Source organism: Caenorhabditis briggsae (genome assembly GCF_000004555.2).
Source record: "Caenorhabditis briggsae complete genome, chrX, whole genome shotgun sequence".
Taxonomy (NCBI): Eukaryota; Metazoa; Nematoda; class Chromadorea; order Rhabditida; family Rhabditidae; genus Caenorhabditis; species Caenorhabditis briggsae.
Window position 1 is genome coordinate 1,224,607 of NC_013491.2, and position 17,046 is coordinate 1,241,652.

Consider the following 17,046-nt stretch of genomic DNA (forward strand, 5'->3'; position numbering starts at 1 on the left):
CTGGAAGCCAAGGTCCTTGTCTACAAAAACTAGGAGACAAAAGTTGGAAAAATAGGGTAGAAAACTTTTCAGACGAAGATAAATGGTGTTTCAGTTGAAAATTAACGGTGTTGCACGAAAAAATTAACGGTGTTGCACCATGCGCCCGCGAATCACGTCTTTAAGCTCATATCTCTTCATTGCATGAAGGAATATCAAAAATGTGTCCACTGATGAAAAGTTTGTGATATAATGACGAACATTTAACTAGTTGACAGGTTTCCGTTATCTGTCATAGAAGTTGAGATAATTGAGCTCAAACGGCAAAGATATTGTGGCGTTCTGTTAGAGTGTTCACGGTTTTTTTGATATTCCAAATGTGTGAAAACCTTTTTGAAATTTGTTGATTTTTCAAATTTTGAGCTCACTCAAGTTTTAAAAAGCGGAAAAAAATTTATTCGAATTAAAACCATGTTTCTTTTTTAGATGATATCATGTGGCAGATGGAATACAGGAAAGTGGAAGAAGAAATGGGGTTAGGGGGTTAATACATCGGTTTTGTTTTAATAATATCTCTATAACCAGGAGCTATCTTTATCAATGTATCCATGTTCAGTTCGGGACAAAACTCCTCGTCTACCAACTCCAAAAACCAATTAAGCATTGCAGTCCGCAAATTTATCGAATCGGCATTACGGGCATTTCGATCGAACTTGCAAAGATCAAATTGGTGCTCATTCTGAAAAAAAAACGAAATATTGGTTAGTTTTAGAACTGTTCAAAAAAGCAAAAAATCTATATACTTCTAGAAAAATTACCTGCGCTTTTTGGAATTGGATGTAATTGCAGATGATGGAACGGGCGAACAATATCGTGTAAACACCGCAATCGTATTCGTTGAGTTGTTTGTATGGGTGTTTAACTTCAGGAATTTCGATTCTGTCCTCCTGCAACACTCCGTTCAGCTTCCAAACTCTTTCGAATTGTTGTCGCATGTAGATGGTCATGAACATGACGACATCCTTTTTCCGAACAGTGCAATCGATCGAATCAAACACAATAATTCGACACTTATTATTATTCTTATCTTTCCCTTCCTCCACAATTGCTCCTTTTGGATTGATTACAACGCAGAGAATCCAATGATGTGAGTGGTTGATCGGGAAGACGAGCAAATCCCTTTCGAATATTGGGATCTTCCTTTTCCTCTCCTGCTTCTCAATACACATTTTCTTCATTGACTCCGCCATCTCCTCTCTGCTTTTCCGTGGTACGGCAGTAACTATTTCTTCAGCTCGGCGCCGGAAGAAGGTGGTATCGAATAAATGAACCGTTTTCTGTTGATCTGGATTCAAATATTCAGAAGCCAGCCTATCAATCGAAAATTCTATCAAATATTCGTTCAACCAACGTTCTGGCTGTAGATGAATCAAATCGCAAAAACGAATTTCTTGATTGAATGGATTGTTCACGGGAAGATTTGAAAGACAAATCGATAAAGAACTCAAATTTTGATTGTTGAGTTCTTTTCTTTGACTCCGTTTGGCGTCAAGGAAACCTGGTTGCTTGATCAATTTTTGTTGTACTTGGAACTGTGAAGTTGATATCAGATCCGTTGTCATTTGTGTATTCTGCGGAGTGGAGTTCCAACTGAATGATGGATTCGGTTTGTTTCTTCTAACTTCCGAATTTGTTGGTAAGTTCCAATCAGAGTATTCTGGAGTATGGGTGGATGAGGAGGGGATATATGAAGATGTTTGCCATTGATTTGGAGACGAGTAATCAAAGGCCGATGCTCCGGGAACACGAAATGCAGTATTGGAATGGAATACAATGAGCTTGCATGTGAGGAGTTTGTGAAGAAATCGAGCGGTTGGAGAGAAATTGCCGACGGTCCGGGGGCTTCTGCTGCCCTTTTTGAAATTGGTGGTGCTCCATCTTTGGTTTCGATTCTTGATTCTCCGCTTGGATGTACATTCCTTTTTTGATGAACTCGTCTAATCTTCCCTTTTGATGTTGTATTCACAAAAGTTTTAGAGTTCTCCAAGCGACGATCATCCGAAATGTGGTCTCCTGATACATCTGTAAATTTTTTCGGTGAGTTTTCTTACTATTTCTGAGAATTTAAATTTTTAATTTCAACGTAATAGTTGTCATTTCACGCTCAACTAAAATTTTAAAAACCATCAAAATGTTCTGATGTAACGATCAGAATTGTTATGTCTTTCTTTATTTATTGGTGGCCCTATGATGGCTGAACTTCTTTACCCTTTTCAAAAAAAAAACTAATAATGAAAATTAACATTCTACCTTTCAAAATAAACTATCTTTCAATATGATAATTTTGTCGTGAGCTATTTGATCAATCAAAGGGACATGACCTATATAGTTAAGAACCACATTTTCCAACAACAAAAAACTTGGTAAAACTTGACGGAAGACTGTAAAAAGTCTTGTGGGCCAATTAATTCGATGTATACAAAACAAATAGTAGAAAATTCAAAAAAACTTTAGTTTCAAAAAATTTTGTTGTCTCTGACTAGAATTTCGATTCTGTGGCCTACTGGAAACCTGCTGCATTAAGTTATGAACAACTTTATACTAAGTTTGATTGAAATTTTAAACTTACCAATGCTGGGTGGTGGTTGATTTTCTGCTAAACTATGGCTGTTTGGTGTGATGCTTTGGTTGCTGGACGAGATGTTACTGGCATTAGTGGTTACTCTGCAAGAAATGAATCGAAATATGTAGGTGTTGTTTCAGCTGCCGATTCAACTTTGGAGTAGTTTTTGTTTTATATATAACGAAAAACTGAAGAGAAAAAATAAATAAACATTTTTAGGAAAAAGGTGCATTTTTCATAGGATAAAAAAAACTTACTGTGCTTCTCTGTTCTCTTCTGGAAGGCTTGTGGAGGGAGGGCAAAGATGACGTTCCCCGATTTGCAACTTTTGGACCATTGCAGGCCTTCTTATTCTACAAAGTATATGTATATATGTAACAGTAACTGCAGTTACTAGTCAATTAATGACATCTGAGGCCTCAAAAAACACAGCTAGATTTTTTAATTGTTATTCGAAAGGATATTGAGAACTGGAAAAATTATTGAACATCGTTTTCTTTTTTTTTGTAAATGCTTTTTTTTCGATTTTCGAATTCATAAAACAACGTTTCAACTAGTTCACTTAGAAAATTGAAAATCAAAAAATGCCTATTCTCAGAGACAGTATTTCAGATTTCGTCACTGTCTGAGTTGTGAGGTCATGTTCTGAGAAAATGGGTCAGAATGTGGCTCACTAAATTCGGTTAATTAAGAAGATTTAAAAACATTTCCTACTGACAAATTGTTTATCATTATATCAGAAATATTTTAACTGTTGATAGAGTTTTGATATCACAAAAAAATTGTATCGTAATGTCAGCAAGATTTTGTCGGTTAACTACTCTTCGATATCTTCAACGGGAAATTAAATACTAAGCCTCAAAGTTAGTTGTGTTATCAGAATGTCTACAGTAACATCTTTCTGAACTATTTTAAGATAAGAATAAAAACCTACACTTCTCCATTGAGTTCGGATTTCAGGACGATCAGAATAGCCTCCAGCTTTTTTAGTTTTGTGCTTCTGTAAAAAATTAGTTTACGGTCCAATTTTTCCATAAACAGGTTTATCAAAAATAACTTACAGATCGAACTCATATTCAACCTGGCGACGAATATGTTCTGCCAACGGTTCTAAAGCAACCGTGATTTGTTTGTCAGCGCAGAATTTTGAATCAATTTTGATTTCATCTATGATTTCCCATCTTCTTGCAATTTCCTCGAGTAGACGAATCTTTCTATAACGAGTATATGATCACATAGAAGCGATGAATACTGTATATTCTTACGTCGGACGAGGGATTCTTAGCAATTCTTTCAGTTCGTCGAAAATTTCTTTCGTATCATCTCTTCTTTTCTTGTCTGGTTGGAGTCGTGGTTCACGATGAAGCATCGCTGAAAAGAAAATCTGAACTCCAAAAAAAGTTTAAAGTAAATTAGTAAAATGGAAACAGACAAAGTTATATTACAGGACGTTCCAAAACTTATTTTCATGGGTCCTAAGTTACAAAAAGGATTTTTTGTCATTGCATATATATAATTATAAAACAATCGAAAGTAACAAGTGGTACTCTTGACAAACGAGTGTGTATATTATGGTGATATATTATGGTGACCTCTGTTCTTTCTCGATCGGATGGTGTCCGTTCTGCTCTTTAGTCAGATGTTCTCCGCCCATCCCTCTCCTATTCGACACATGGATAGATGCGCAACACCTCTCTTATGAACTCAGATCGCCTCTACGTCTCTTTTCTCTCCTCGAACAAATGGCAGAGACGATGCTTTGCTGGATTGGTATAAGCGATAAGTATTAGTAGAACAATTTACAGTATCTTTATTGGAAAAATGAAGAAGCGATGATTTTGACAGCAAAGTTTGAAAAAAAAACCAGGCCCATTCAGATATATTGTGGCAGTGGGACAACGAGATAACATGGGCAAATGACAAAGTAATATGTTGGAAGGAAATCTGATATTGAGAATTTAAGTACAATTTTTCCATGAAAACAACGTGGTTTTCAAGGAGATCACAGAAATTTTGCTTGAACAAAGATGCGTTCAGAATTGAAGGAATGACAAAAACATAATCAACAAGATAATAACTGGAGCTATGCAACTTTAGAAAAAATGTTTCTTTTCTCTACATTTTACTTCACACAGTCGGTGAGAAAGTGTCAGTTGGTTCAAAAAGTGATTGGAAGCTGGAAAGTATTAGAGACTAGGTTTGAAAACAAGAAATGAACAAAAAGAGTAGCTTGAAGGTAAAAGTAGTGTTCCAAATGAAGATCTATAGATCGAGCTAGATTACACAAAAACCAAGAAGAAGACAATCATGATAATACATGAGCGTGATTTGGATGATTTGGTGACGTGAAGTAGTGAGCAAAAAAGAGCTGCTTGAAGATGGAAGTAATTTTATAAGTGAAAATCGAGAGGTTGAACTGAATTATACGAAGACCTGGAAGAAGACTATCATGGTGATGAGCGAGCGAGATTGGGATGATTCGGAAGAGTAATTTGGAAGGTTGGCCTGTAAACTAACGGCTATTTTTCATTCATTTTCAAAATTACAAAAAAACTTTTTACCTGTACATAGAGTTATTGAGCTGTGATTGAAGAAATATGAGAGAATACAACTGGGCACATAGTGTATTTGGCGTGAAATCAATGAGAAGCAGAAATTGAAGAAGAAGAAGATCTGTGATATTTAGTTTTTGAACTATTTATACTATTTTCAGAATTACCTTAGTGGAAATAGTTGACGTTCGGTAGACGGTGATGATCAGAATCAGAAGTGAGACGATGAAAAAGACGAAGATGATTATGATGAAGATGGGATCGCTTCTTTCTTCTCCTTTTGTTCAAATCCTTTCATCAAAAGCTAGATGGTCCTTGCTGTTGAATACCAGAGAAGACGATTTGTTGAGTACCGCAGTCCGCTTTGGACCTGAACCGCCAGAAAGTCCTCTTTCGAGCGTGTCATATCCATTGTGGGTATGACGGGAGTTGAGTCTTTGATGAGATCTTGTTTTGACAAGTCGACGAAAAAAGCATCGCTGTCATTGCTGATCTCTTTCACCAGTTCCTCGCGAAGTTTTTCTGGCTTCATTTCTTTCTCCAAAATTTTCTCTATTCGTTTCGGCCAATATCCGCCATCCAAGTAGAATTTTTCAAGAAGATCTTGTAGTGACATGCCCTTCGAATCCACACTTTTGCGTTCCCATTTTTTGATGATCCCGCGTGTCTTTCCACTGTTCAAGATGTTACTGTACCACTTCAGAAGACGGATTTGATCCGGTCGGAGTTTTTTGTTCAGCATAGGATCGTTGAACAAATAGTTGTCGTTACCGGGAGCGGCACACCTGAAATGGCACATTTCGTAGCCAGCGGATGCTGCATACAAAAAGTACGATAAGACAATTCCTTGAAATATGAGTTGTCTCTTGATACCGTCCGTGATATAACGGTTGGAGTCCAAATATCCAAGAACGGTCCATTTTGACTTCGGTGTTGTTTCCTCGCCTGCTACAAACTCGTGGACGGTGTATATGAAAATCAATGCTTCATCATTTGTCTTGTCTTGATCTTCTTCTGCTTCATCAGGCTTCAGAAACACAAGAATCATCTTATAACGAAACTTGTGTTGTGGTACAGCGATGTTGTATTTTTTGCAGAAATCGGTCAATCTCTCGCCAATGGTCCCATTTCTCATTTCATTTGCCACAACACGTATTTCCACTTGGTTTTTGTACGCCTCGGGCATCGCATTTGTCAACTTTTCCGACATTCTGTTGGTCGGAAGTAAACTGGACGTGTACTTCGTTCCCAAAAACTCTGGCCTTCTGCATTTGCATTCGCCAGTTGGTCCCCAGCCCATTTCTCGGCATGTCTCGTGGTAAAAATGTTCACATTGATCGCACTTGACAAGTTCCTCTTTCTCAACAAAATGTCCACAACAAAGATTTCTCTTCTGGAAAATTTCGACGAAACGAACCTGAAAAGTGAATCATTTTTAGAAGCGATGCATTTATAACAAGCTCGAACTATTATATTTTTGAACATGAAAGTAGAAACTCACCTCCGATCGGAATTCGCGCATGTTTTTGTTATTCTCCGCCTTTCTAAGCATTTGTCCTGTAGCATTGAAAATTTGCATTGTGTCGATGGGCTTGGAAATAGTTTCCAGATACTTTTTGAAGTGAGCTTTTGTTGCTACTTTCCACTCCTTAGCGCCCATCACAGTGTTCACAGCAACTGTCAGCTCTTCTTTCAATGTTGAGCCAGTATGGTCTTCTTTGTCTTTAACTAGCTCTCCAACCCGCTCTATTTCCTCTGTTTCAACATGACTGACAACTTTTTCTCTTTCATCTCGCAGTTCTTCAATCGCTTCTTCTTCAGTGCCACGTTTTGCTTCCTTTTCCATCTCGACTTCTTCCATTTCTTTATCGATATGATAATGACCTTCTGAAGCTTCCATCTCGTCAAACTTTAAGTCGATTTCTTCCACTGCTTCTATGAATTCACCATTAATTTCCGCAAGATTGTTCTGTTTGGTGTCATCTAAACCAATGTTTCTTGTTTGGTCATTTTCTTGGTTTTCTTCGTCGATAACTTCGCCGTCCTTGTTGATCTCATCTTCATCGATGATGACCGGAATCATGACCACATCCTCGTTTGCAGTAGGACTGGTTGGTTTTAGAAATCCAGAATACTACGCGTATATTCAAAGCAGGGAATTTTCCGTGACGGTGTACAGTGATTGGTATTCATAGCCAGCATGGCTATTGTGCCGCTGTAAAAATATTATTGTTCGGCAGCCACTTTAGCTCAGCTAGTAGCAACACGACACCTCCAACCATGGGCCCACCAGTTGAACTCCTCGAGAGGGTTTATATAAACGAAATTTCGAGAAAAAATTTGTTTTGTGTTCCCGTTCTCTGATGAATCACCATTATCCAGTTTCCTCATTATTCTGTTTCTCTTTTCAATATCGTTTACGTTTCTGATTTCATTGACATTATGATCAAACTATTTATAACTTCATTCATCTATTCTTACTGTCTACCATTCTTTGATTCATTGCACACATGAAAGCCTCTGGTATCACCAATGCTGTCCAGCATCCAATAAGAACAGAGAAAAAGAAGGAGCGCAAAAAAAAGATAAAACACAAACGATTGGGAGGGTGCTAGCAATGTGTGCATATGCTAAAACGTGCGAAATTTTTTATGAACGGTCTGCTACATTGCCGTGTTCTGTCTCGAGTGAACCAGAAGTGTATGAGTAGCGAAGAAAAGTACTAAAGTAAAGTACACATCCAAAGAGGGCCCTTCTTTTAAGGGGGGCCGTTCTGAATATCCCAAACTAGAGAATAAAATATGGTGGAAGCAACTAGCTAAACTGTCGCCTTTTCCCTCTCCTACAACTAGTTTGCATGTCCCTGTTCGCACGAACTATAGAGGTTTGTGTGTGGGCTCCCCCTTCATCACTAACAATCTATCCGCTTCTTGGTAATCTCACAAAGAAGATGGTAAAAACGTCAGACAGAGAAAATGCAAAATAAAAAACTGACCATTCTTCCGTTTGAAATTTGAATTCAGTTTGTTATCCATCTTCTAATATTTTAGCGAGCTTCGGGGCTAGGTGTCAAGCGGTGTTGAAAGTGTATGGAGTACTGTGTGAAGGAGAACGGGTCATCAGACAGCTCAAAAAGTTTATAATATCTGATTATCTCCGTTTGATCGCTTACAGAAGCTTATGGGCAGTGTATATTCCTTCAATACAATATCAGATTACAGCTGCGATTAGCAAAAAAGAGATTGAGGAAAAAACGAAAAATGAGCCAGAAGTAGAACTAGAAAGTTGCTACAAAATTCTTTCCATCCAGAAATCAGAAAATCAGAGAGAAGAGGGAAAAAGAACAACAGTTTCCCTCTTTTTCTTCGCTACTCATACACTTCTGGTTCACTCGAGACAGAACACGGCAATGTAGCAGACCGTTCATAAAAAATTTCGCACGTTTTAGCATATGCACACATTGCTAGCACCCTCCCAATCGTTTGTGTTTTATCTTTTTTTTGCGCTCCTTCTTTTTCTCTGTTCTTATTGGATGCTGGACAGCATTGGTGATACCAGAGGCTTTCATGTGTGCAATGAATCAGAGAATGGTAGACAGTAAGAATAGATGAATGAAGTTATAAATAGTTTGATCATAATGTCAATGAAATCAGAAACGTAAACGATATTGAAAAGAGAAACAGAATAATGAGGAAACTGGATAATGGTGATTCATCAGAGAACGGGAACACAAAACAAATTTTTTCTCGAAATTTCGTTTATATAAACCCTCTCGAGGAGTTCAACTGGTGGGCCCATGGTTGGAGGTGTCGTGTTGCTACTAGCTGAGCTAAAGTGGCTGCCGAACAATAATATTTTTACAGCGGCACAATAGCCATGCTGGCTATGAATACCAATCACTGTACACCGTCACGGAAAATTCCCTGCTTTGAATATGTATAACTAAATGTGGGAGCTAATCAATCGCGTAGTATTCTGGATTTCTAAAACCAACCAGTCCTACTAATGCTTGTGCAGTTTCAGGCCATGATTCGATTTCAAGAAACCCACTTTGTCGGCAACTTTTTCCGCTAATTTTGTTCGAAACAGTTTCTAATCACTACAAAAATTATATCCTCTTTTCGTTTTTGTCCTCGTTTTTATTGGTACTTGCTGATTCTTTGAACAGCTTTCTTTTGACAGTACACGTTTTCCTTATTACTCTATCAGAAGAAAACAAGAAAGATGGGTGTCATGTAGACGAGACATTGATGAACGAGAAAAAAAGGAGTTATGAGAGCGACCGAGTACCGAAGGAAAATGAAAAAGGTTGTACATTTGGACATAAGAAAGAAGGGATTTGTTTTATATGTATCTTGGCAAATTTTGAAAGCAGACAAATTGTAAGAGAGTATATCATATACTTTTGCGTTTTTAACGCGTTCTTGAACTCGCCAATTTTCCGATTACTTTTTTTCAGAAAGTAGGCTTTTTCTGGAAAGTGTTTCAGAAAAAAATCTATAGCATTGCATATAACTTTCTGATTAGAATTACGACTGATAGAGAGAAATTGAGCAAGAAAGAAGAAAGAAGTTTAAAATTTTAACAGAACATTGAACAAATTGGAAATCACAAACTTGGAATGCAATTCATAATAAACTTAAAGCATTGTGAAGTAAAATACATAGGAAATTTCGTTTTCCTCATTTTTGGTGTGAAAAACGAACATAAAAAAAGCGAAAATTGAAAATGTGAAATAAGATTTTCCTCAAGATAGCCATAAAAAATTGGGAAGATGAATAATGGCAGTGCAGCCAAAAAAAAGAGTAGTTTTGTCGAGAAATGAGTATAAATTTTGAATGGGAAAAAAGCTCATCTACTTGTTGTATTTATGATCTTTTTTGACTTTGCACTTTCCGAAATTCTATTTTCCTAAGTTCGAGACTATTAGAGGTCTGAAAACATTGAAGAAAATTTCGAGAAATTGGAAAGAGAGCGTAAAGTTGTACTTTTTTGTAACCTCTATTTCTGGTTTCATTTTTGCAAATCGACAAGCCGATTTGAGGAGTCAGAACACGAATTTTGAACAAAACTTCCGTAAGCACTAGAAAATTGAAAAAGCTCATTTTGAGACACATTAATTCAAACTTGCTGTTCTATCCATACAAGCATCGGAACACATAGTTTTTAAGTTGAATCGCTACTGAATTCGAATTTGAAATCTGATAATTTTTTGGTAGTGTCCTGAAGAGAAACACATTTTAAAAACAAATAAAAATTTCCTCCAATCCGCGTTTTTCAGTTGAATATTTCCAAGATAGAAGACACAATTTTTCAAAGAAAACGTTTTGAATACGACCTCAGTTTGTTTAAAACGTTCCAAAAGTTTCAAATTGCAGAAAACCGAAAACCATTTGGCACTTGTTGAGCTGATATGTTTCGAACTATTGAATAAGTTTTATGATTATCAAACTTTGATTTTTTTTTAAAGTTGTTATATATTACTTGAAATTGAATGATTGAAAAACACAAATAGATCATATTAGTGCTTATTTTTTACAATTTTCACCAAGTGCCTTCACGTTTCCATTTGTTCATATTGTTTCTCATCATTTTGTTCTTTTCTTGACTCGCTTTTGAATTCACTACTGCTGTCGGGTTTAGAGAACACATCACTTTTGCTGATAACAATTTCCTGAAATTCAATATTTTTCACTTATCTCATTTCCCTATCTCACCAGGAAGGTTCTAGCGGCTACGTGCTCCGATTTAGGCACAAAAAGAAAAAGATTCTCGATCATTTTAATCTGATGCACCTTGTCACTTGGTTTGCAAAAAAACTGCTCCAACCAACCAACTGTAACAAAAAAGCGAGCCATCCAGACAGGTATGAACTTGTCTATAGAGGTAGAAATGAAGTTTTGATACTTTTGTAGATCGTAAAGTTTAACGATTTGTTCATAGTTCCATGTTTTGAACTGTAGATGTGGTGGAAATTGTTTGAAAAGATAACAATGAGGATTCCCTGGGTTTGGATAAGTTGCAGGGCGCATCGTCCGGACTTTGGTTACATTCACCATTAAAGCATCAGAACTCAAGTAGCAGTGCTGAAATAAAAAATCCAAATGAATCCTAATTTCTCATATACCTCATCTATGTTTTCAACACTTTTCATTAGCTCAAGGATGTTGTTCTTCATGTTGAGAGCATACTCTTCGTTTGAGCACGCTGTCATTCTCCAGTTGATCCCAAGCACCAACTTCATGAACACGTAGTTCAGCGATTTGAATGGATCTGCTACAACTTCCATGTTTGGTGAGTAGGTTACAATGTGACCACCATTTTGAAAGTATATGTATTCAGTAATCACGAGTACAGGGTCTTGGATAAGCTGAAATAGAAATCCATATAAAGTAACACGGTGGTTTGAGCCCATACATCTCAATTGCTGTAACAGATTTTGAAAAACACTCAACTGACAAAATGTTTCGGATATTATGATAATTTTGTCAGTTGATTACTTTTCAAGGTCTTTGTGACTCAGTTATCAAATTATAACCCAAAAGTTTTATGAATTGAAACACGAAGTCCTCATTAAGTTACACTTACAACTAGAAAACTTCTGTTGATCCCAAATTCGTCAAGAACTTGCTCTAACTGCTCCATGTCGATAGTTGTGTGGCACTCGGCTGTCTTGCTACTCCACGCATCATTCAATGCATGAAGACGGCCTGGAACTCTTTACTTTCATGGATGATTGGAGAGTTCAGCTGACCCTTTATGTTCTCACTGAGAATCGGAGTTTCTTGACGTAGTAGGATGCATAGGACCTCGAGAACTTCTTCAGCGAACACACGACACATTTGATCGCTTTTTTCAGTCAGAGGCGGGAGTACTCTGACATACAATTGTTTTGAGAATTTCTCCTGGAATGAGTAAAAGATTTATCAAATGGGTTTGAGGCTATAACTCACGGTAAACTTAGTCATTGATGACAAATTCTCGGTCCAAGCCGCCTGAACTTCATCCGGGCGTACTGAATTTCTGGTAGCTCTGGTGATTTTTTGAACATCCTCATGGTTAATTAAGAAATATTTCTTATTGGACATAGCCATGAATGAGCCCCAGTAATTTCCAAAATTTGACTGAAGAACTTTTCCGTCGGACGTACGCACTCGGAACGTGGCCTGAAACCAGAGGAACTGGGATGAAGACCCCTGATAATTGGTTACCAAAGGATTACATCCATCAAACGAAATTTTTGAGTTATCTCCGGAATAAACTTTTAACTGAGTGTTACCAAGAGAACCTTCCATTGGAACTGGCGCTCGCAAAAGGCAAATCTTGCCTGTTGGAGTCTGCATTTCCAGTACAGAAACACAGAAATTCTGAAATCAAAAAGGGAAAAAATGAAATGGCAAATCACACATAGATTGATACAATCAATGCTGTCGATAACCGGGGCGCGACATATTTTCGTAGGTAGGTCGCAATCGAAAATCAGTTCAGTTATTGAGTATTGTACCCAGAAGCATCTAGAGCCACTAAATTGCCGCGCCCTACATGACTCCGACCGAAGTTTCTGTGATTAGAACAAACGGTTTCGTCCACGCAACCTACCCACGGCCCAGAACGCGGCCTTGTTTTGAACCATAAGGAAAAGAAGAAAATCTGAGCTCAACTAGATTTAGGAGCTCTATGGTAAACAAGTTAGAGAGCCGGATTTTCACCAATCGCCGAAAACTAACTACATATTTCGAAAACTCCCTGGCAACATACGACGAACCCTATCATTTGTAGAATGGATTGAGGCGTTGTCTTGGCAGCCACGGATGGCGGAAACTTCCAGATGTGTGCAAATGAAAGGGTGAGAAAAAGAAGTGAGACGGAAGGAAGCTTGAATAAAGGATTTAACAGAATGAGCAGCGGTGTGCACTAATCAGAGACCCGACTCTTGTTTTTCAGATATAGAATTTGCTGGTTTTCTGCCAGATGAGACTACACAAACGTTCTTCTGTGCAACAAGATGCATTTTTTGTTGATATACAGTGATCAAATTCTTTCACAATGAAAAGAGAAACGGAAAAGAAAAACCTGTTTTGATCAAGACGTACCACACTCCTGGTCAAGACGTACCACACTCCTGGTCAAGACGTACCACACTTGGTCAAGACGTACCACACTTCCCTACAAGCAATCTGACACCCCTCGCCCAATTGGAAGATCAAACGATACACTCCCGACAACAGACGTGTTGCACAACTGTCCGAATCATACTGTAGCAGATGTTTATATCACGTCATGACAGAATATGCATATTATGAAGGGGACAAATGACCTTACGAACGGATTAAGAAGGAGAAAGAGCATGAGTTGTGAGGAGGGAGCAGATACAGGCATGTTTTACATGAGCAGATGATCTGGCGGGGCAGGTTTTTCCAATCGATAGAGTTATTGTATTGAAATCATAGACATAGTTCTAAATATATGCAACGGAGTAAGATGCTACTTGAATTTTTGGTTGTTGGCATCTGGAAGTTTTTGCGGTTTTAAGATCGCGGTAATTTTTGGCTTGAATAAGATATACTTAAGATTTAGAGGTTTCGAGAGTCAGAATAGAAAATCGCTGAACGTTTTTGTCTGTTTTCAGCTCGCGGTGACAATTCTTAGTTTAGATTTTGATTTGAATGGTCCAAAGAAAACATGCAAAAAAGGGTTTCATGTTTAACTTCCCGATATTTTCGTTGGCTTGAATAATTTTAAATTTCTCATGAATCCATTTTCAGCTTAATTCGACTACCTGAGAAATTTTTTTAATTGTCAACGTCTCTCTGTCGTCACAAAAATTCTTTCTTTGCGTACAATTTGTATTTCATACCTTTGTTTGGATGTTGCTGTTCACTTCGAAAAATTGAGCCCCATCCCTTACCTAGTTGGGAAAATAACGCTTAAACAATACACTCCCGACAACTGGTGTATTGCGCAACTATCCGATTTGTAGCTGATGATGATATTACGTCATTGGGGCCATACATATTATGGGGGTGTCAAATGACCTTTGGAGGGGAATACAATAAAAAGAGCAGGAGATAAGAAGAAGAAACATAGAAAGAAATGTATTGAGAGGTGTAAATCTTATGATACAGAATATACTACTGTTAATTGCTGTATTGAAAAACTAATGCTTGATAACTCTGAATTGAGTTGACCGAAGGTAATCTGCATTTGTCTATCCGCATTCCCTTCCAGTTTGTTTTATCCATATTTGCAAAATCTCGGGGCGGCTCGGGCCGAGAAAATTCTTCATCCGGCCCTGCTCGGTCCTTTGCCACTATGGTTTTACCCGAGAAAATTTTATTTTATTCGTCTGTCTATCATCCTCAGTCCCTCCTTTTCCTCAGCTTATCCATTCTCCGCGGGCATACCCCATATTTATTGTTGTCTCTCTTTTAAGATCTTCCATATTTTTCCGACCACCCGGCCATCGTCATTAAGATTGCGCATCCTTTTTTCCTTGTGTTGTTGGCAGAATTCTATCCGATCTCCCTCTCTGTGAAAAACCATTCATCTCCGTTTGTCCAGCCTAAGACCGTAGTCTTGTTATTTTCCACATCGATTTTTGCAATAAATCTGACCTAACAAAAAAAAATAGGACCTTTGTTGTTTCGCTCTCCCGTCGAAAAAAAAACTCACATTAGATTTGTCGTTTTCAAACTGACTTCTCGACAAAATCAAATCTTTATTTTGTTCAGCAGGGCACGTTTTAGCCTCATTGTGTGCACCTCTCACTTTTTTTCTTTCTATCTCTCCTTTAAAGCCATTTTCTGGGATCATTTTCTGCGAGACAATGAAAAAGGCCTAGTAAGGGGAACGCATAGAAAAGGCAGTTTCGAAATGCTCCTTAGTTTAATTATTAATGCTTATTAGTTTAATTAGGACGGACAGGTGTTGCATTCCGATCTGTTCATTTCAAAACCAGTTTTGTGCGGAATGAACTTTCCGGCCATTTCGAAATTCAAACCTTTATTACGAAAAAATGTCATACGGACAATGCTCCATTTGCTTTTTATTCGTTTAATGAGGACATGCAGGTATGTCGTTCCACTCTGCTCTTTTCGAAACCAGTGGTGCGCGGAATGAACTTTAAGGCGATTTCGAAATTTTGAAATTCCGAGTTTCAAATTTTTTCAGAATCAAAAATTGAAACTCGTGGAACACGTTTCTTGTCAATCGCTTTGGAAGATATATCAACTTTTGCTCACATAATTTCTTGATGTCTTCCTCTCCGAACATTTCAAATTCCGTTCCTCATACCCCAGTTTCATTATGATATCTTTTCGTTCCAATTTCCGAGAGTTAAACTCAATTTTGATTTCAGATAATGGGATCTCTTTAAGAAATATAGCCTCTTACCTCGATTGAGCATCTCTCACTTTTGTCTTTCACTAGATGTTCTCTATAGATCCCGTTTTCTTATCACACACCGTTCTTTCCCTCTGTAAAGACAGTCAGTATGTCTTCTCTATTCTGCGTTGAGAGAAGGTGGCACGGTCAGCTTCTTCTCTCTTTCTTTTTTCTCTCCCTTGTGACCATTTTTTGTGTGTTGACGGGTTTTGTCGTATGCTAATATTCGACCGATGAGAGTGAGTGTGCACCCAGGAAAAGACGAAAGTTAAAGAACATGGTAATCACTTTTTCCCAGCCACACTCGGTTCATTACCATTTTCTGTTAACATACAGTGTTATCGTTCGACTCCATTTTCGAACATTATTATTTTATCACATTCAGCTTGTTTCCAAAAAATCACTTTTGTAATCCGGCGAATAACAATCATTAAAAAAAGAAGTCTGGAATACCGTAGGATTTCGACGATTTTGACCGACGGCTTTATGAGTGAAACATCCAAGAGACAGAGCAACTTTGAATAAGAACATCTAGACTACCGTAGGACTCCAACAATTGTGTTCCTTGTTCCGATTTGTACGAAAAATGTGTACTATACGAACAATTTTACTTTCTAGTTCTCTAGTCTAGACTACCGTAAGACTCCAATCATTTTGATCCAAGCCTGATCAGTGAAATATTTAAGAGACAAAAAACTTTACCCGAAAATTCTCTTGTCTAGACTACTGTAGAATCCTAAAGTTTGTTTCACTGCTTGAATAGTGAAACATCCGAGAAAGACACGACGAACGTCCTTCATTTTGTCTCCTGCTGTGTTAGCTAACACGTGACAATTTTCCCGCTTCCAGCTGTATGACTGTGTCTTAAGTTTGAATGCGCGAAGACCAACACGACTACGTGCTAGCCACAATCTTTTTGAATTTAACTACATACAACGCCAAAACGAAATGAGGAAATATTGTCCACCATATCGATCATTGTCTGCCAACACATGCGCATCACCTTCGCCTTTCTCCTGTCTCTTGCTAAGAGCACGCACACAGTTACACACGTTGACCGTTTGATCAGTTTCTAGGCGCCAATGTGACCTGACCTGTGTCATTGCGAAAACGAGGCTCACTTCTATCGATTGTGTAGCACCATTCAAAACAAATAGTTTTTCGAGACGTATTCTAACTTCTTTCTAACCCTTGAACATCCGAATTTCCCGAAAATTTTAAATTTTTGAAAAGCCTATGAAACATTAAGAAATGTTCGGAATGGCCTTCTCTGTTTCAAAATTTCGGAATCCTCGAATATTCCGGTTTTCTAACTTCAAATAGTGATACCATTTTCTTATTAGAAAAGAGCAAAAAGTTTGAATTTGACAATCAGATTTTGAATACGCAAAAATAAGTCCGCTCGAGACCCACAAGGAAGCTTTTCGTGTGCGCCTTTGACATACAGTAGTCCAAATCAAAAATATCTGAATCCCATTTTGTACATCCCTGGATGAAAAGGTTCGTTTT

General features: G+C 37.8%; 3 protein-coding genes across 3 annotated transcripts; all 3 read right to left on the reverse strand.

Annotated features, from left to right (window-relative positions):
• Positions 1–523: 523 nt before the first annotated feature.
• On the reverse strand, positions 524–3,971 carry CBG16325 (the record flags this gene model as incomplete). Its single annotated transcript, XM_045238784.1, has 7 exons — positions 524–718; positions 798–1,629; positions 1,662–2,061; positions 2,609–2,703; positions 3,537–3,602; positions 3,664–3,816; positions 3,868–3,971. 7 exons carry the CDS (start codon positions 3,969–3,971, stop codon positions 524–526), a joined length of 1,845 nt encoding a protein of 614 aa, XP_045095873.1.
• Positions 3,972–5,458: 1,487 nt separating this feature from the next.
• Positions 5,459–7,237, reverse strand: CBG16323 (the record flags this gene model as incomplete). The annotated part of the gene is made up of 2 exons (XM_002643549.1): positions 5,459–6,571; positions 6,656–7,237. The coding sequence occupies 2 exons, from the start codon at positions 7,235–7,237 to the stop codon at positions 5,459–5,461; spliced, it is 1,695 nt and encodes a 564-aa protein (XP_002643595.1).
• A 3,474-nt stretch (positions 7,238–10,711) lies between these two features.
• CBG16322 lies at positions 10,712–13,533 on the reverse strand (the record flags this gene model as incomplete). Its single annotated transcript, XM_045238786.1, has 7 exons — positions 10,712–10,828; positions 10,872–11,240; positions 11,282–11,524; positions 11,743–11,864; positions 11,924–12,059; positions 12,108–12,521; positions 13,477–13,533. 7 exons carry the CDS (start codon positions 13,531–13,533, stop codon positions 10,712–10,714), a joined length of 1,458 nt encoding a protein of 485 aa, XP_045095874.1.
• Positions 13,534–17,046: the final 3,513 nt, after the last annotated feature.